Source organism: Adiantum capillus-veneris, chromosome 22, assembly GCF_014529385.1.
Source record: "Adiantum capillus-veneris isolate H3 chromosome 22, ASM1452938v2, whole genome shotgun sequence".
NCBI lineage: Eukaryota > Viridiplantae > Streptophyta > Polypodiopsida > Polypodiales > Pteridaceae > Adiantum > Adiantum capillus-veneris.
This window is the reverse complement of record NC_140952.1, coordinates 133722207-133741762: the sequence shown is the minus strand read 5'-3', so window position 1 is coordinate 133741762 and position 19556 is coordinate 133722207. Positions and strand designations below refer to the sequence as shown.

The following is a 19556-nucleotide window of genomic DNA, read 5'->3' as shown; positions in this document are numbered from 1 at the left end:
TTCACACCGAGTTCACTTCGGGTTTGCACCAAGTTCACATTTAGTTAACACATACCTGCAGAGTTCACATATAGTTCACACCGCCAATGTAGTGCACATACCTTGCAAAGTTCACATATAGTTCACACTTAGTTCACCCATTTCCCTCTTGAATAATAGGTCTTGACTCTTGAGGTGAACTCTCGTCGGATAGATCTTTGAGGTCTATTGGGATGGCATAGTTTCCTAGGACGTTAAATTCCTCTTCTTCTTCTTCTTCTCCTCTTACAAAGACCATGGGCGGTTTCGGGAATCTCCCACACTTAGGGCTATAGAATCTAGGGGGTCATACTGTCCTAAAAGCATCTCATCATCTCATCTACCTCCTGCTGCTACGCCAGCTGCTGAATCTTCACCGTGCCCTGCGGATTCTTGAGCGCCCTGCCTTCTGGCCCGCGGATTCCTCACCGCCCTGAATCAGTGCCACCTGTGGATTCTTCATTGAGCAAGTTCTTTGAAAGTCCTAGGCTTTGCATTTCCCCAAACCTCTTGAATGGATTGGCGAGCTTCTTCCAGCCTCGGAAACAAGCCTTCAACCAGGTATGCACTCCCTTGAGTTTTATAGTAACGTAGCTTTTCCATCTTTGAGTTATTGTGATTTTTCAGCTTAAGGCTTTTTGCACCCATCCACGCTAGAAGGAGCTGCAAGAATGCATAACATCTATTAGTTTTACCATTGGTGTGAAAGATGTCGACCTCAAAATCCCCATATCTGTCAATATGCAGCGGAAGAAGAAACGTGAACATGAGAATGAATGAGAGAGAGAGAGAGAGAGAGAGAGAGAGAGAGAGAGAGAGTGTGTGTCATGTGCGCACTTCACTTGCGCTAGATTGGACAAGTTCTGCTACAGTCTAGCATGAGTCATTAGCTTAGGACTGTGCCTGACACCTTTGTGAGCCTCTTGCAGGATGTGCATGTCCAGCCAGGCCGGTCATGGTTGCATAGCCTCTCTTGCACATGACAACATTCCAGCATATAGACATTTTACCGCGTGTGGCCCGCCTCTTAAGCCATTTTATTAATAAGTGACTTTTCTTTTACCCTTGTTGCCGGGTGGGCAGATGTATGACAGTTTCACCCAAATTGATCCCCCCAGTCAAACTTATTAATAAATCATTTTTTATGATTTATTGGCTGGGTATGGTCGACGGATTGCCCTACCTAAGCCTAAGAAAATTTATAAGTCAGTTTTCAGCCCTATAAAGGGAGCAAGATGGCCAGCGTTTTCCAATCTCATGTTTCTTGGGGTCCCATGGCAGAGGGTCCTGCACGCACCTACAAGGCAGGTGAATGGGTACAATTCTCAGGCTTGTTAGAGGAGATTGCAGAGCATCCAGCTACAGGGCATGAGAGGGGTGCAGAGCATGTGTCAGGACATCACAAAGGCAGTACCAGCTGAGTGGCTCACACCTCTTGAGTTAGCAGCGCCCAGATGGATGGGGGCCTTCACACGACTGGAGGTCCTCATTGCAGTTCGAGCTTGTTTAGAGACTGTACTTTCCTTGTTTTTCGAGTTACAAGGTGAGGGTCGTTTACACCGAGTTTCGGTTGAGGCCCCACAGGTTGCAGAGTGTTGTTTTCAGAGGATCTGAGTTGAGGGCATCTTCGGGAGGACTTGTGTCATAGATCCTGACCCAGCAGCTCTTGAGATTGGCCATTGGAGGCTGTGGGCTTGGGAGAGCTGTCCATTGGCACGAGTGCAGTGGGATCCTGGAGAGTGGTTTTGGCGGGACCCTTTCTCCTCAGCCGACCATCCAGGTGTTTCTTTCTTTCAGTACAGTGTTCGACTGGGACGTCACATACTGGCAGCACGGAGAGAGGCTCGTCCTGCTGCAGCACCTCATTGGCAGGAGGAGGGTCTCACAGTTGAGTTCTTGTCGTTGTGGGACGCCAGACAGCCGCGGCGAGTCACCTTGTTCTAGTGGTTGGTTGCACATAGAGCTACAGCAGTGGGGAGCTGGCTTGTACATAGTGGTCTCTTGGCAGCATGCGCAGCTTGTGGCCATCCTATAGAGAGTCAACGTCACTGTCTTTGGGACTGTCCTATGGCACAGCAGGTTTGGCTTCGTGTCCTTCTGCTGATGCCAGCTTTTTCCACAGCCGACAGTACACTTGGAGGGCAGTTGCTTGGCCCACTCTCACAGGCCCAGCACTATAGTTTGAGCTATCCTCCACCAGTAGGATGATAGTGTTCTAGGGGGGTCAACCTACACTACAGCCTGCTACAGAGCTTACTCCACAGGAGTGGTGCAGTGAGCATAGTTTTCGTTCGACGTACGGAACGTCTAATACCGTTCGGTCTGACCCGTTCCGTTCAGTTCGTTTAGTACGTTCCGTTCGATTGAAAATTGTAGCCGTTTATGACCGTTGGTGGCAGTTTTTGAACGTCGACAGTGAACGTTAGTGGGTGTTTAGGGAGCTGTTTTGGAGCATGTTTGCAATGATGTGTTATGTACCAATGCCCATTGCCATGCTCTCCCTCTCACATGCATAATGCCCCATGCTCTCCCTCTCCCATGCTCTTCCTCTTCCTATAATCTATTTAAGCAACTCCTCCACCTTGTTCTCAACACAACTTACAAGCAACAAGCTCTAGCCTCTCAATGCTCTCATCATCCATGTGCTCCCATTGAAGCTCTCAAGTGACAAGGCTCAAGCTCTCCATCTTCTCTCCCTTGGGTCTCTCCCCCTCAAGCTCCCATTGAAGCTCTCGAGTCGCAAGTGACAAGCTCTCCATCTTCTCTCCCTCTCAAGCTCTCATAATTCACGTCTCCCTCTCTCTTTCTCCCACCCTCACCCCATCCTTCCAAGTGCTCTCTCTCTCTCTCTCTCTCTCTCTCATCTATTGATACATCATACTAGTAGCTACTAGCTACATACTACATAATGCCTCCTCCTCTTCATGAAGCCTTTAAGAAGCATTGCCGCTATTTTGAGCGGATGGGGGGCAAGCAAAACGCTTGCAAGTGGTGGTGCAAATATTGCCCAAAAGGTATGACCTCTTCCGTCACCTGTCTCATCATCCACTTGACAAAGATGGGAGGACAAGCGGGCCCATGTCCTAATATCCCCGAAGATATCCTTGCGGCATGCAAGAGAAAGTATCTTCCATTGAAGACACGCAAGGATAGAGTCACCTCGAAAGAGATCGTGTCGCCGGATGTTGATAGCTCCAATTCAGAGGAAGAGGCCTCTCCAACTATGTCCATGGCTACCGGTGCCACCGCGGCCTCGTGTGATGGTGGCTCTATATCCAAGAAGTCCAAGAAGTCCAAGGCGTCGTCAAGTGATGGTGGCCGGTCTCCGAAGATGGCAAAGCAAGCTTCTCTAGCTAAATCTGTGGGTGGATGCTCCGGCCCCTTGTCTTTCCTCAAGGAGAGACAAACAATCGCGGAAATATAGATTGCCCGCACGGTGATTGAACGCAATCTCTCTTTCAACACTCTTCGTTTGGAGCGATGGAAGAGGATGATCATAGCGATTGCCGCGGTTGGTCCATGCGAAGGGTGGACGGGTGTGTCATACCACGACATGAGAACAAAGAAGCTAGATGAAGAGAGGGCAATGACAAGTCACTTGAGTCCTTGCGTGCGGGTTGGGCAAAGTATGGATGCTCTATTCTCTCCGACGGATGGAGCGACCGCAAGAAGAGGGGCATCATCAACATTCTTGTGTCTTGTCCTCTTGGCACGTACTTCTTGCAGGCGATGGATACAGGTTCGAAAGGGAAGAAAGTGACCGGGGCATTCATTTGGAAGCACATCCGTAAAGCCATTCTTGAGGTAATACCACCTTTATGTCTTGAGCAATTGCCAATGAGTCCTATGTTTTAACTTTTAAGTTTTAACTTTTAACTCTCTTTCTCACAAATGCATCTTGTATAGGTTGGTGCGGAGCATGTCGTGCAAGTGATTACAGACAATACTTCAAATTGCAAGGCAATGAGTAAGAGGCTAGAGAAGGAATTTCCATCCACAGTATGGACTCCATGTGCCTCTCATTGCTTTGACCTCTCTTTGAAGACATAGGGGAGCTAGGTTGGGTGATCAATGGTAGAGTGAGGGTGCTTGCAATTTACCGCACCTACTCCGACCTTGAGTTGAAGAAGCCATCGGCCACTCGCTTTGCCGCTATGTGGCTACTTCTCGAGCGGCTCTATGATGTGCAAAACAAAATACAAAAGACCATGGTCTCCGCCGCTTCACAACAAGATGCAAAAGCCATCCAACGGCTTTGCTTGCGGGAGGAGTTTTGGCAAGAAGTTAAGGGTCTTGTCATTGCCATCTTGCCCTTGTACAAGGCTCTCCGCATGACCAACATGGAGGGGGAAACTATTGGGCGTCTATGGCACTTCACGGAGGAAGCTTACAAGGAGATTGAGAAGTCTACAATCCTAGATGGGGCTCCCGATGGAACATAGTATAACTACATATTATTATTACATAATACATTCTCTATATATCTACATGCTTGTTTCTCTACTTAGTACATTTCCTCTCTCTTCTTGTAGTGATTACCTCGAGGACTCTCCCAAGAGAGACGACATTCTCATGCTAATCAAAAAGCGGGTGGATTGGATGAAGAGACCTATCCATTACTTTGGGGCTCTCTTGCATCCTGTAAGGTGCAGCGGAAGTGAATGTTGAACTTTGCTCAAGATGAGTGCTCTGAACTGTGCTCAAGGTTCCTTTTACTTAGGGAAGGGAGAGCCTTTCGTTCTTTTAGTGAGAGAGTGCAATGGACACAAACAAAGTGAATGGACATTGTGCGTGAAGGTGCATGAGTCTGAGAGATAGAGGGAGAAGAGAATACGACACTGGGAAGTTGTCAAACCCTCCTCCGAAGGCCCCACTCTCTATGGCGAGAGCGGTCTACTATTGATTCCACAAATCTCTACAATGCTTGGACCTGCTGACGATGTCGACGACGAGACGGGCTGGAATCTGAAAATGCTAAGGGCTGAAATCTGCAAATCTTTATCTGCTGAATTCTGACGGTGACGATGTCGATGACGACGGTACGACGACGACGCGCTGAAAACGCAGATGCTGAAATCTGCGTTTTCCGTGCTGAAATTGCGAACTTTGCGGGATCTGACCGTGTGGGAGGATCTGTTGTGGGAGGTGAGATCTGCGAGGTTCGGGACTTGTTCTGCGATGTCTAAGTGCTGAAAACTGAAAACGTTGGTGCTTGTGTTGGTTCCGTCGCGGTAGATCTGCAAAACGCTGAAATTCTTGGCAGATTCAAAAACGCTAGGGCTGAAAATGGTCTGGCTGTGGATAATCTGCTATGTTGGGAGTCTTGTGCTTCTTGCTGTCGCAAGGTTGTTGCCTATGTAAAAACACTGGCTGATCTGGTCCAAAAACGCCAGCCTTCTATTGTGATGCAAAAATGCTAGGCCTCTTGGGCGTTCTGCTGAGAAGTTGCCTGTCGAGCGAGTGCTCCTGCTGCCTCTTTTGCCATAAAGTGCTAGCGCTAGGTTTTTTTTATACAAACTTAGTAAATTTGCCCTACTTAGTTCCCAACAAAAGTCACTTAAAAATAATAAGTGAAAATTGTCAAAAATAGGGAAAATAGGTCTATGCACTGTAAAAATGCTCCTAATGGGTTCTGATAGAAATATGATGATCATGTTGTGTGCAACCATAGGATATGCATCTATTCTAAGTGTCTAGACATGCACGGTCTGTGAACAGACTCACAAAAGTGCCAGATCACTTCCTATTCTAGACTGACTTGACTGAACTGAACCCTGGTCATGCTTGTAGCTTGTCCATGGACACGTAGGGTTGGATGTGTCACGTGACACATCCGGCTTACAAGAAGCCGGAACTCTTTGCAAATCAAGAGCTTATTGAGCAGCGCAACAATTACCTCATTAAGGTGCTAAAAGAAGAGGACATTGGAGCATTTCTCCAAGAGGTAATAAACTATAGCGACCAACGAGGCACCGCATTTACTTCCAACTTGTGTTGGAAGCGGCAATCCTTGGTGAAGCCTCTATTTTGGTGATAAGAGCTTTGGCTATCAATTGCCCACTCTCAAAAGACTTGCTTTGAGGGTTCTTGGCCAAGTAAGTGCAAGCCTTAAACTTTTACATTTTGTGCTTAATCTCTTCAACTATAGTCTCTTGTAGCTTATGCCTCTGTTGATGTGTTTTAGGATTGCTCATCGGGAGCATGTGAGCGAAATTGGTCCGCATACTTCCTCATCCACACCAAAATCCGAAACAAGCTCTCAACGAAGCAATTAGAGCGACTTATCTATTGTCGCTCCAATTTACGCATGTTGCGGTCTATGCATGAGATGCCTATGGCTCGATAGGTATAAATTATAAATTGTCACATGACACATCTAACCCTGTGTCCGTGGACAAGCTACAACATGACAAGGGTTTAGTTCAGTCAAGTCAGTTTAGAATAGGAAGTGATTTGGCACTTTCGTGAGTCTGTTCGCAGACCGTGCATGTCCAGACACTTAGATTAGATGCATATCCTCTGGTTGCACACAGCATGATCATCAGATTTCAGTCAGAACCCATCAGTAGCATTTTTACAGTGCATAGACCTATTTTTCCTATTTTTGACATTTTTCACTTATTATTTTTAAGTGACTTTTGTTGGGAACTAGGTAGGGCAAATTACTAAGTTTGTATATAAGAAAACCTAGTGCTAGCACTTTCTGGCAGAAGAGGCAGCAGGAGCTTCTGTTCAACATGCACCTTCTTAGCAGGATCCCCCCAGCAAGGCCTAGCGTTTTTGCAACATAGCAGAGACACTGGCGTTTTTGCATCAACAGACCAGCCCCGGCGTTTTTACATGGCAGATCAGCCTTTGCGATCATAAGACACAACGGATCATCTCTAGCGTTAGCAGATTCCCACAGCAGATAGCAGATTTCCCCGCAAGATCATTTTCAGCCCTAGCGTTTTTGCATCTGTAAGACACCTCAGCGTTTTTGCAGATCTTCGCGACGGAATCAGCCCTAGACTCAGCGTTTTCAGTTTTCAGCAGTCAGTTTCGTAGCAGAACCCCCAAACCTCGCAGATCTCACCTTCCCGTAGCAGATCCTCGCCGCATGGTCAGATCCAATGTAGTTTGCAGATTCTGTAACAGACTTGGACACTCCAAGTCAAGAATCTACCACGACAGCACCAAATAACCACTTCAAAACAGTTCACAGTTCACAGTTCACAATTTATTCGACACTGGCCAGGTGGAGTTCCGTGCCTAGAGATATTGGCTCCAAAGACTAGCGCCTCTTTCGGTATTTCTTTTTGTATTAATCAGAGTTCAATGTACAAGAGTGCGGGCAAGCGCTCACACTCAGACTCTGCGTCGAGATGCTCTAAGTTGTGAGTGGCCTACCCACTTATAGAGCCCCAAAAGCTGAAAATCAAAAGCTTTGAAAAATAAAGCAAAAGTTCTTTCTCTCTCTTTCTTTTAATAAAGCAAAGAGGCTTTTCTTCTCTCTCTCTCTCTCGCTTAAATGAAATAAAGCAAAGAGGCTTTCTCTCTTTTCCCATTGCGTGGAAAAGCAATGCCAAAAGCTGAAATAAAAAACAGCCCACGCAAAAGCAAAAGCAATGCCAAAAATCTGTCCAGCTTTTCGTAAATCGCGTTGGTGTCCGTACAGCAGGCCATGTGTCAACCGCCACGTCAGCAAATCAGGGTTAGGGTTAGGACATAATTAGGGTTTTTGATTTTAGGATTAGGGTTTCAACAGAATTAGGGTTTGTGATTTTAGGGTTAGGGTTTCAACAGAATTAGGGTTTCTGATTTTAGGGTTAAGGTTTCAGCAGAATTAGGGTACTTTGTGACATACCCCCCTCTTGAAAGCATTGTAATCGTGTTTGATTACGCCTGCAAAATAGACAGAAGCCATAAACCGTCTTAGCAGACACTGACTGTTAGTACCTGTGTACTAGGAACGCACATCTAGCACATGTACCAATCGACAGTCACATCACACGACATCACAGGACATCACTAGACATCACAGGAGATCACATGACATTCAACATTCATTCGGATCTTAGACCATGATTTATCGGCAATGTAGCTAGCAATCGCATCTAGATCCAGTCGGGACCTCATAGATGTCCGATTGACTAATCCCTATTGCAACCGTGTCTATTCAAGATGATTTAGACCAAAATGCTGCAGTCATTTCGTCTATCAGTTCTTGCACTTAAAAACAAGTCAAGAACAAATCAGTTTCATATTTTGGAATTCCATTTCATAAAGTCATCCAACAGAATACTGTCAGCTCTCAGTATCCTTGAAGCTCAAAGAGGCATCAGTGACTCTAGTATTCAAAAATGGAGGCATCTGTTGACGAAGCAGCGGAGTAACTCCCCTCTTGTGCAAACCCACTGTGCCAAATCTCCGGCCAAGCTGAATTCTGGGTTCCATTTGGAGTAGACTATGCTAAACCAAAAGTGTCAAGGTAAAGATTCACATTCCGAGGAATATCTGCTAGGTCTTCCTCCTCCATTCGCTTCGCGTCCATTGCAAAGTAGGTCTTGAATTTAATAAAGTACCGTCAGTTTGCTTTACCTTCTTTCTTTCTTTTTGTGCCAATTTCTGTTCTGGGACGAGTATTTGCTCGTTTTCGTCCAATTTGGGGTGCACATCTAGCTTCCTATCATCGGGCACATCGCCTTCAAAAGGCTTTAAGAGACTCACATGAAAAACATTGTGAATCCTCCAAGTATTTCGGCAGCTTCAGTCTAAAGGAGATATCATTCATCTTTTCGGAAAACCTGGAAAGGTCCACACTATTTCATGCTAAGCTTACAAAGAAGCCGCTCCTTTCCCCTTTGTTTTCTTTCTCGGTCGTGCCTTCCCATAATGTAAGAGCACCCAATCCTTCTCCTTCAATTTCAAATCGCAACAATGGCGATTTGCTGCCTTTATCTGTCTTTTCCTAAATTTTTGCAAAGCCTTCTGAACCAAGTCCGTCGTGAACAGGTCGACTTCAAAGAAAAATCTTATCTTTTGCGCTAAGGAAGGGTAGAATCTTCGTAGCAATTTCAAAAATCTCAAATGGCATCTTTTCCATCAAAGAGTCAAACGTGTTTCTGTAGGCATATTCCACCAAAGGTAAAAACCTTTCCCAAGTAGTCTTCTGATCCAACCAAGAAGACTTCAACAAAGCCAGTATTACTGAATTAGCAATCCCTGATTGCCCGTCAGTCCACGGGTGGAACGAGAACTGCAACCGTGTGCCTATGTTCTTTCAAATAGCCGTCCAAAACAAACTCGTGAACCTGGGGTCCTGCAGGCATGCCATGTAATCTAAAGACCTGGGCATTCAACAATCGTACCCACGCTGTGTTCTCGGAGATGAAATCCATTGCAATACTTTCCCAAGGCGGGTGGATATGGGTAAAAGGTTGTAACAATCCCTGTGCTTTATGCGTGTCAAACTTGACCTACGGGTATACCAAGCAACTGCGCACAAACTCGTCCACATCCTTCTTGAGTCTCGTCGGCCAAAAAAAAGTATCTCTCTACCTCTTTCAAGGCGGTAGCAATGCATCGGCGACCCGTAAAAGGCGGACAATGGCATTCGGTTAGATTCTTTTCCCTTCAACGGTTGTGTAACGCACAACATGGTTTTCCTCATCTAGTAGCCATCCCAAATGGAATAGTCCGCTACTATCTCCCCTTTTTGTATTTAACTGAGTACATTTGCAAAATCTGTTCTGTGGCGTACTGACCGACCATATCCTCCAAGTTTTTATGATGTATCGCGGAAATAGCCAGAACCAACGGCTTTTGAGACAGTATTTGCCACCAATTTCTTCTGTCCATGCACATGGACAATCCGGAAGTAAATTGTGACAAGATGTTTGCCCACCGCATTTGCTTTTCCGATAGCTGCTTCCATGACAAGAAGTAGCGTAAACTCGCATCATCTGTGAAAACCGTAAAATCGACTCCAGGTGGGTAATGTCGCCACTGAATAAGAGAATGGATAGCTGCCAAAAGCTCTTTCTCACAAATCTGTGCTGTCAATCCTGGCCTTGAGAACAATCGGCTCTTGTAGGCAATGACATTGGCCTTCTTGCATTAAGACCGCACAAGTATCACAATATACTATAAACGACTTCTGCAAGTCAGGCAATGTCAAAACTGGTCCCATAGTCAATTTCTCTTTCAATGTCTGAAAGGTAGTCACCTCTGTGGGTCCCCACGAGAAAGGGACTCCTTTCTGTGTCAAGATATGCAAAGGGGAAGCAACCTCTGCAAACTTTCGAACGAACCGCATGTAGTACGAACACAGTCCCAAGAAGCTTCTAACTTCCTTGACATTCTTCAAATCGGGCCAATCACGGATAGTCTCTATCTTGGCCGGATCCATCTGCACTCCTGCTCTGCTGAGACAATGTGTCCCAAAAAGTGTATCTCTGGTATGAAAAATTCACTTTTCTTCGCATTAATCACTAACATGTGATCTCGTAATGCCCGAAAGACCCGAAGGAGATGATCTCTATGTTCTGCCTCATTCTTGGAGAAAACAATGATATCGTCAAAGAAAGTGCTAACAAATAGCTTGTGCTCTCAAAAGATCCTGTCCATCATCCGGTTAAATGTCGCAGGAGCATTGGTTAAGCCAAAAGGCATCACCAAAAACTCAAATAACCCAAAAGTCGTCCGAAAAGCTATCTTGTAGACATCTCCCGACGCGATTCGGATATGATGATATCCACTCTTCAAATCAATCCTGCTAAAACACGAGGATCCTTGTAATCTGTCGAGTATATCATCGATCCTAGGAATCGAAAATCTGTTCTTGATGGTGATTTTGTTGAGAGCTCTATAATCGATGCATATTCTCCAAGATCCGTCTTTCTTCAAAACCAACAACATTGGAGAGCAAAACGGTGAAGTACTAGGCTGGACAAGACCCTTTTCCAAGAGATCTTTCACTTGGTTCATAATCTCTTCGTTTTGGGCTCGGCTCACACGGTAAGGTGGCCGGTTCGGTGGTGTGCTTCCTGGCATCAGTATAATCCTCAGGACGAGCGGGTGGTAACTCGCTTGGTAGGCCCTCTGAAAAGCAATCGGCATGAGTGTGGAGAAAATCTTGGCGTTCTTTTGTTCAGGTCAAACATATTCGACCTTCATCCATCGTCCAGTTCTCTCCCAAAAAAAAGTGAGTAAAGAAACTGAAGTTCATCAAGTATAATCTCTGAGCCCTTCATTTGTCAAAGTTGCATTCTCGACCCGGCAGTCAACCACGACGTTGTTCTTGTGGTACCAAGGGATTTCGAGTAGAACATCACAACCTTTCAAGGTAATTACGTAAAACTCGGCATGCTCTAAACACCCCTGTCATTGCAAACGAAGTTTGCCAATGCTCGATGTAATGGCAACATCCCGTCTGGGTGCCCTCTCGAACTACCTCCGCCTGTGGCCTCAGCCTATCGGGCGTAATTCCAAATCGAGCCACCAATTCAAGAAGTTGGCCTTGGCTCCTTCAAAAGAGCTTCCTGATCTTTCACTTTGCCCCAAAAGCAGCAAAGTTTGTACTTTCATTCATTTGATTTGGTTCAGGCCCCACGCGATGTGGTACAATTCTGCTTTTTATCTGCCTTTTCTACCACGTCTCTCAGCTGCTTTAGAACTTTCTGGCCTTTCTTCATCGTGTTCATTCGGTGCCTTGCTAGGGCATTTCGCGGAGATATGCCCAGTTTTCCCGTATTCAAAGCACTTCCCCTCCTTAATGTAGCGAGCCCGCTCCTGAGGAGTAAGCTTGGTCGTGCATCCTTCTTTTCTGGGTTGCTCTTTCTCTTTCTACTTTCATTTGTCGAAGTCTGTTCAGCTCTTTGTGTCATGATCTCATCGGTGGGGTAAGTCAGACTGCCAGAATGGATGACAAAACCCCGTTTCGCATGACTCATCAACTCTTGAATAGAAGCCGACTTCTGTTCCAAGCAGTGATCTCGAATCTGTGAAGGTAGACCCAAGGTAAACCGCTCAATCTGTTCCTTGAATGAGATCTTCTTAAATGAAGAGGTGGGTAGAAAAGAGCTCCAGAATCTCTCGCAATAAGCGTCCACTGTATCCTTCTTGGTCATCCGAAGATGGTTCCAAGCAGTTCGTATATCGCGTTCATACTCTCGAGTCCGCCAAGAAGAAATAAAAGGCCTCTTGAATTTCAGCCATTTAACTGGCGCAGTCTTGCTTAATAGAAGCGTGGACCACCAAGTTCAAGCATTCCTCTTAAAGTAAGAGGCATCTCTCCGAATCTTAGAGTGCTCTGAGTAACGTCATCCCGCGAAAGCGATGTCAAATTGTTGTACAAAAGACAAAGCCTTTGAAGCATCTCTATATCCCGGAAACGTGTCAAATTTAATTGACTGTCCACCTTCTTTAAACTCTCGGACTTTCTTGCTTTTGTCTTCCAGAAAGTCATACTGGTTGGCTTTGTAATAATTCTTCTTCTTTGCATAAAAGTTGCTGTCATCAGAGTCTGAACTGTCTGTAGACGAGTCCCCTGTAGAACTGTCACTCACTGGGCGAGATTTAGACTTCTTTGTCTTTTTTCTTGCCCTTTCCGAAGCGTTGCTTTTTGCCTTTTCGGTCTTTTTCGCTCGAGTTAGATGAGTTAGAAGAACTATCAGAAGAAGAAGAAGAAGAAGAATTGTGTGCTTCTTCAAATCGAACTCGCTTCTTCTGTTTCTTTGCCTTTTCAAATGTCGACTCACGATCCAAATAGCCCAGGAAGTCAGTGCCTTTCTTTTGCTTTTTGCCGTGCTTTCAGCTTTGTTTTGCGGGTCAAAAAGCTGAGCAATTCGTGCATCCACCACCTCTTCTAATTCCTTCTCTGTATACTTCTTGTGAGCAGAAGGTTTCTTGAGAGCGGGTTTTGGGGGGGGGGGTGGTGTGGTTTTCTGCTACTGCGCATGCACCTCCTGGAAAGAAGTCTCACTCATATATTTTGGAAATTTTGGGTCCTTCGCAAAATTGAGCATCATCTTTGTTGCATCGCCGATGACGCTCCATCTCTCGACGCTCCGCCTGAGTAGGCCGAGACTGGCGCCCCTTTTGATATTTCCTTTGTATTAATCTGAGTTCAAAGTACAAGAGTGCGGGCAAGCGCTCACACTCAGACTCTGCGTCCAAATGCTTTGAGTTGTGAGTGGCCTACCCACTTATTAAAGAGTACAAGGGTTGCCAAAAGCAGAGCCCCAGAAGTTGAAAATCAAAAGCTTAAGTAAAAGCTTTGAAAAATAAAGCAAAAGTTCTCTCTCTCTCTTTCTTTTAATAAAGCAAAGAGGCTCTCTCTCTCTCTCTCTCTCTCTCTCTCTCTCTTAAATGAAATAAAGCAAAGAGGCTTTCTCTCTTTTCCCATTGCGTAGAAAAGCAATGCCAAAAGCTGAAATAAAAAACAGCCCACGCAAAAGCAAAAGCAATGCCAAAAATCTACCCAGCTTTTTGTAAATCACGTTGGTTGTCTGTACAGCAGGCCACGTGTCAGCCCACCACGTCGGCAAATCAGGGTTAGGGTTAGGGTTAGGGCAGGGTTAGGGTTTCTGATTTTAGGGCTAGGATTTCAGCAGAATTATGTTTTCTGATTTTAGGGTTAGGGTTTCAGCAGAATTAGGGTTTCTGGTTTTAGGGTTAGAGTTTCAACAGAATTAGGGTTTCTGGTTTTAGGGTTAGGGTTTCAACAAATTAGGGCTTTTGGCAGCCACGTCATCACTTTGTAACAGATTTAGCCCGAAAAACGCAGATTGCAGATTTCAGCATCTGCGTTTTCAGCGCGTCGTTGACGCATCGTCGCTATCGACATCGTCATCAACATAGAGTCAAAATTCAGCAGATAAAGATTTGCAGATTTTAGCCGTCACATCGTTGTTGACATCGTCGGCAAGTCCAAGCATTGTAGAGATTTGTGCAATCAATAGTAGACCGCTCTCACCATAGAGAGTGGGGCCTTCGGAGGAGGGTTTGACAACATTCTGGTGTCATATTCTTCTCTCTCTATCTCTCAGTCTCATGTACCTTCATTCACAGTGTTCTCCACTTTGTTTGTGTTCATTGCACTCTCTCACTAAAGGAACAGAAGGCTCTCCCTTCCGTAAGTAAAAGGAACCCTTGAGCACAGTTCAGAGCACTCATCTTGAGCAAAGTTCAACATTCACTTCTGCTGCACCTTACATTGGTATCAGAGCTTTGTCAGTGTTCTGTATGACTCAAGGAAAGAACCACAAGAACCACATAATTTTTAATTTTTTTTCTGCTTGTGGTCGCATGTAACCCAAGTCCTCTTGGGCGTGTCGATTCCTAATCGTGTTTTTGAAGAGCGATAGGAAACCCAAGAAAGAAGGGCTTGTCCAGCCTCCCCTTGTGCCTCTTTTCACTCATTGAGAGCGGACCGTGCACTTAGCGGCCGGCCAATCAACGTGAGGTGGGAAAAAGAAACCTTGGTGTGAGCGCAAGGCCACCAAGGGATGCCCCGCGCCCGCGAAAAAGAGCAGAACTCAGGTGAAGAGAAGATCCTTCTCTAACATAGATTGCAAGCGAAACAAGAACCTCAAGAACCCAAGAACCTCAAGACCCCCAAGAACCCCAAGACCCACAATAACCCAAGACCCACAAGAACCTAAGTTTCTCGTACACTTAAGAACCCAAGACTTCAGTGGATGGTCATCACCCGAAGCCGCATGGATACTTCGCATGGAGGTGATGAGCACGAGGGTGGTGAAGAAGAATTTTCCCCACCATGAGGTTTTTCCGACCCTCCCCCTTCCCCATCTACGCAAAGGATTGCACTAACTCCTATGGAGGAGTTGGAGCAGATGTTTATGGACAGCAAGTTAGAACACGAAGCAAGGAAGTTAGAACGCGAAGCAAGAAAAGCATAAATACAGCGTGAACACGAAGAAAGAATGACAGCCATAGAGCATGAGCACAACGAAAGGAAAGACGCCTTGTTCCGATTCTTTTCTCAAGTGCAGGCACAGATGCAAGAGATTCGGGAAAAGGAGACTCTCTCAGTCTCTTCTTCTCCAAAGCATGACACAGAGGATTTGCATGATGATAAGCATGATGAATTGCCTGACAATGATAAGAATGATGATTTGAATGACAATGACAAGCATGATGTTTGAATGATAATGACAAGCATGAAGAATTGCATGACAATGACGAGCATGATGATTTGCATGATCAAGATGTTATTTCTCACGAGCATGATGATGTGATTGTTCACAAGGATGATGGTTTGGTCGATACTTTTTCTAGTGAAGCTAACCTCATTGCATATTCGATCAATCACGAAGAACCGATCTTGGCTATCGAGTCAAGGTCCAAAGAACCCCCTCAGGAAGAACCGATCTTGGCTTTCGAGCCTAGGTCCAAAGAATCCTCACAGGAAGTATTATGTGTTCGCATGATTAGTTAGCACGCATTGATCGAGCGTTTTATTCTTGATCCTTTCTTGTATTTTAGTTACCGTCCTTATGTGATCCATTTTCACAGGCATGACATATTGTTCGCTGACCACGATTCACTCATGAATGAGCACGGATGTATGCGGATGATTCATGAAAAGATGAAATGTGTAACAGACTTGGACACTCCAAGTCAAGAATCTACCACGACAGCACCAAATAACCACTTCAAAAACAGTTCACAGTTCACAATTTATTCGACACTGGCCCGACGGAGTTCCGTGCCTAGAGATATCGGCCCCAAAGTCCAGCGCCCCTTTCGGTATTTCTTTTTATATTAATCTGCAACTCAAAGTACAAGCGAGCCTTTGGGTTTCACTCTCAGGCTATGCGTCCAGATGCTCTGCAGAGTGGGAGCCCAAAGACCAATTTAAAGAATTTATAAGGGATGCTAAAAGCAGAGCCCCAAAAGCTGAAAATTTAAAAGCTTTGAAAATAAAGCAAAAGGTTCTTTCTCTCTCTCTTTATGCTTTAATGAAAATAAAGCAAGAGAGCTCTTTCCAATTGCGTAGAAAAAGCCCACGCAAAAAGCTGGACTTCCGTACGGTTGGCCGCAAAACGCGCCGCAAATTCCGTTGGGAATTTCGGGTCTGCCGTACAAGCCTACGTCAGCATTTTCCATCGTGTGTGTCTAGTGGGCAGCCACGTCATCACTTTGTGACATACCGCCTCTTGAAAGCATTGTAATCGCCCTCGATTACGCCTGCAAAAACAGACAGAGGCCATAAACCGTCTTAGCAGACACTGACTGTTAGTACCTATGCACTAGGAACACACATCTAGCACATGTACCAATTGACAATCACATCACAGGACATCACTAGACATCATAGGACATTCAACATTCATTCGGATCTTAGACCATGATTTGGCAATGTAGCTAGTAATCGCATCTAGATCCACTCAGGACCTCATCGATGGCCGATTGACTAACCCCTATTGCAACCATGTCTATTCGAGATCAATTAGACCAAAATGCTGTTGTCATTTCGTCTATCAGTTCCTGCACTTAAAAACAAGTCAAGAACAAATCAGTTTCATATTCAGGAATTCCATTTCATAAAGTCATACAGCAGAATACTGTCAGCTCTCAATATCCTTGAAGCTCAAAGAGACATCAGCGACTCTAGTATTCTAAAAATCAAGGCATCTATTGACAAAGGAGTGGAGTAACTCCCCTCTTGTGCATCTTACTGCACCAGATCTGCGGCCAAGTTGAATTCTGGGTTCCATTTGGAGTAGACTATGCTAAACCAAAAGCTTCGAGGTAAAGTTTCACACTCTGAGGAGTATCTGCTAGGTCCTCCTCCTCCATCCACTTTGCATCCAATGCCAGGATAGTTCTTGAATTTAACCAAGAACCGCCTTCTTACTTTACCCTTATTCTTTGTGTCCTTATGTGCCAAAATCTGTTCAGGAACAAGGATCTCCTCGTTTTCCTCCACTTCAGGTTGCTCATCGGGCTCCCCATCATCAGGCACATCACCTTTGAAAGGTTTCAAGAGACTCACATGAAATGCATTGTGAATCCTCCAAGTGTTAGGTAGTTTCAGTTGGAAGGAGACATCATTGATCTTTTCGGAGATCTGGAAAGGTCCGTAGTATCTCATACTAAGCTTTGGAAAAAGCCTGTCCTTTCCCTTCATCTTTCTCAGGCGTGCCTTCTCAAAACGTAAGAGCACCCAATCATCCTTCTTCAATTTCAAATCGCGACCATGGCGATCCGCTGCCTTTTTCTGTCATTCTAGAGATTTCTGCAAAGCCTCGCGGACTTTGGCAAAAGCCGTATCTAAGTCGCGCGTGTATTCATCCGCTTCAAAAATCTTATCTTTCATGCTTAGGAAGGATGGAACCTTCGCAGCACCTTCAAAAATCTCAAATGGCGCCTTCCCCGTCGAAGAGTGTATCGTGTTATTGTAGACAAATTCCACCAAAGGTAGATACTTTTCCCATTGAGTCTTCTGATTTGAGATGTAAGACTTCAATAAATCTAAAACCACTGAATTGGCAATCTCAGATTGCTCGTCAGTCTGTGGGTGGAAAGATGACGAGAACTACAACTGCCTGCCAATGTTCTCCCAAATTGCCGTCCAAAACAAACTTGTAAATCTGGGGTCCCTGTAGGAGACAATCGTCTCAGGCATGCCATGTAATCTGAAAATTTGGGCCACAAAGAGTCGCTAAATGATACGGCTTGACTGTTTTCTTTACTGAAATGAAATGAGCCTGCTTGCTGAATGTGTCAATAACAGTCCAGATACCATCGTGACCACTCTGTGTTCTCGGGAGATCAAAAATGAAATCCATTGCAATACTTTCCCAGGGGCGGGTGGGTATGGGCAAAGGCTGTAACAATCCCTGTGCTTTATGCCTGTCAAACTTGACCTTCTGGCATACCAAGCACCTGCGCACAAACTCGTCCACATCCTTCCTGAGTCTCGGCCAAAAGAAGTATCTCTCTACCCCTTTCATGGTGGTAGCAATGCCACGGTGACCCGTAAAAGGTGGACAGTGGCATTCAGTCATAACCTTTTCCCTCAACGGCTGTGTAACACACAACATGGTTTTCCTCATCAAGTAGCCATCCCGAATGGAATATCTTGCTATTGTCTCCCCATCCCGTATCCGTGTGAAAACGTCTGCAAAATCCGGATCTGTGGCATACTGGTCGACCATATCCTCGAAGCTCCTATGATGTATCGCGGAAATAGCCAGAAACAACGGCTTCTGAGACAAAGCATCAGCCACCAAATTCTTCTGTCCTTGAACATGGACAATCTGGAAGTGAAATTGTGACAAGATGTTCGCCCACCGCATCTGCTTTTCCGATAGCTGCTTCTGTGACAAGAAGTAGCGTAAACTCTGATGGTCTGTAAAGACAGTAAAATCTGCTCCGAGTAGGTAGTGCCGCCACTGAGTAAGAGCATGGATAACCGCCAAAAGCTCTTTCTCATAAATCTGTGCTGTCAATTCCGGCCTTGAGAACAATCGGCTCTTGTAAGCAATGGCATGGCCTTCTTGCATTAAGACCGCACCCAGACTACGATCACAAGCATCACAATCTACTTCAAATGACTTCTGCAAGTCCGGCAAAGTCAAAACTGGTCCCGTAGTCAATTTCTCTTTCAAAGTCTGAAAGGCAGTCACCTCTGTGGGTCTCCACGAGAAAGTGACTTCTTTCTGTGTCAAGATATGCAAAGGAGAAGCAACCTCTGCAAACTTTCGAACGAACCGCCTGTAGTACGAACACAGTCCCAAAAAACTTCTAACTTCATGGACATTCTTCAAATCGGGCCAATTACGGATAGTCTCTATCTTGACCGGGTCCATTTGCACTCCTGCTGCTGACACACTGTGTCCCAAAAAGTGTATCTTTGGTAGGAAAAATTCACTTTTCTTTGCATCAATCACTAACTTGTGATCTCGTAATGCCTGAAAGACTTGAAGGAGATGATCTTTATGTTCTGCCTCATCCTTGGAGAAAACAATAATATCGTCAAAGAAAGTGCCAACTTAGTTTGTACTCTCAAAAAATCCTGTCCATCATCCGGTTAAATGTCGCAGGAGCATTGGTTAAGCCAAAAGGCATCACCAAAAACTCAAATAACCCAAAAGTTGTTCGAAAGGCAGACTTGTAGACGTCTCCCGCTGCGATTCGGATCTGATGATATCCACTCTTCAAATCAATCCTGCTAAAACACGAGGATCCCTGTAATTTGTCAAGTATATCATCAATCCTAGGAATTGGAAATCTGTTCTTGATGGTGATTTTGTTGAGAGCTCTATAATCAATGCACATTCTCCAAGATCCGTCTTTCTTCAATACCAACAACACTGGAGAGCAATACGGTGAAGTACTAGGTTGGACAAGCCCCTTTTCCAAAAGGTCTTTTACTTGGTTCATAATCTCTTCGTTTTGGGCTCGGCTCACATGGTAAGGTGGCCGCTTCGGTGGTGTGCTTCCAGGTATCAGATCAATGGTATGATCTTCAGGACGAGCGTGTGGTAACTCGCCTGGCAGGCCCTCTGAGAAGCAATCGGCATGAG

The 19556-nt window shown here is 45.3% G+C and overlaps 1 protein-coding gene across 1 annotated transcript in view; it reads left to right on the top strand.

Annotated features, from left to right (window-relative positions):
• Positions 1 to 234: 234 nt before the first annotated feature.
• The window catches only part of LOC147430256 (glycerol-3-phosphate acyltransferase 9-like), a 31135-nt gene continuing 11813 nt past the window's right edge, over positions 235 to 19556 (top strand). The window contains exon 1 of the mRNA XM_086494747.1: positions 235 to 579. Coding sequence (XP_086350873.1) covers positions 533 to 579 — 47 coding nt within the window. The 5' untranslated portion in view covers positions 235 to 532. The remainder of the gene's footprint in view (positions 580 to 19556) is intronic.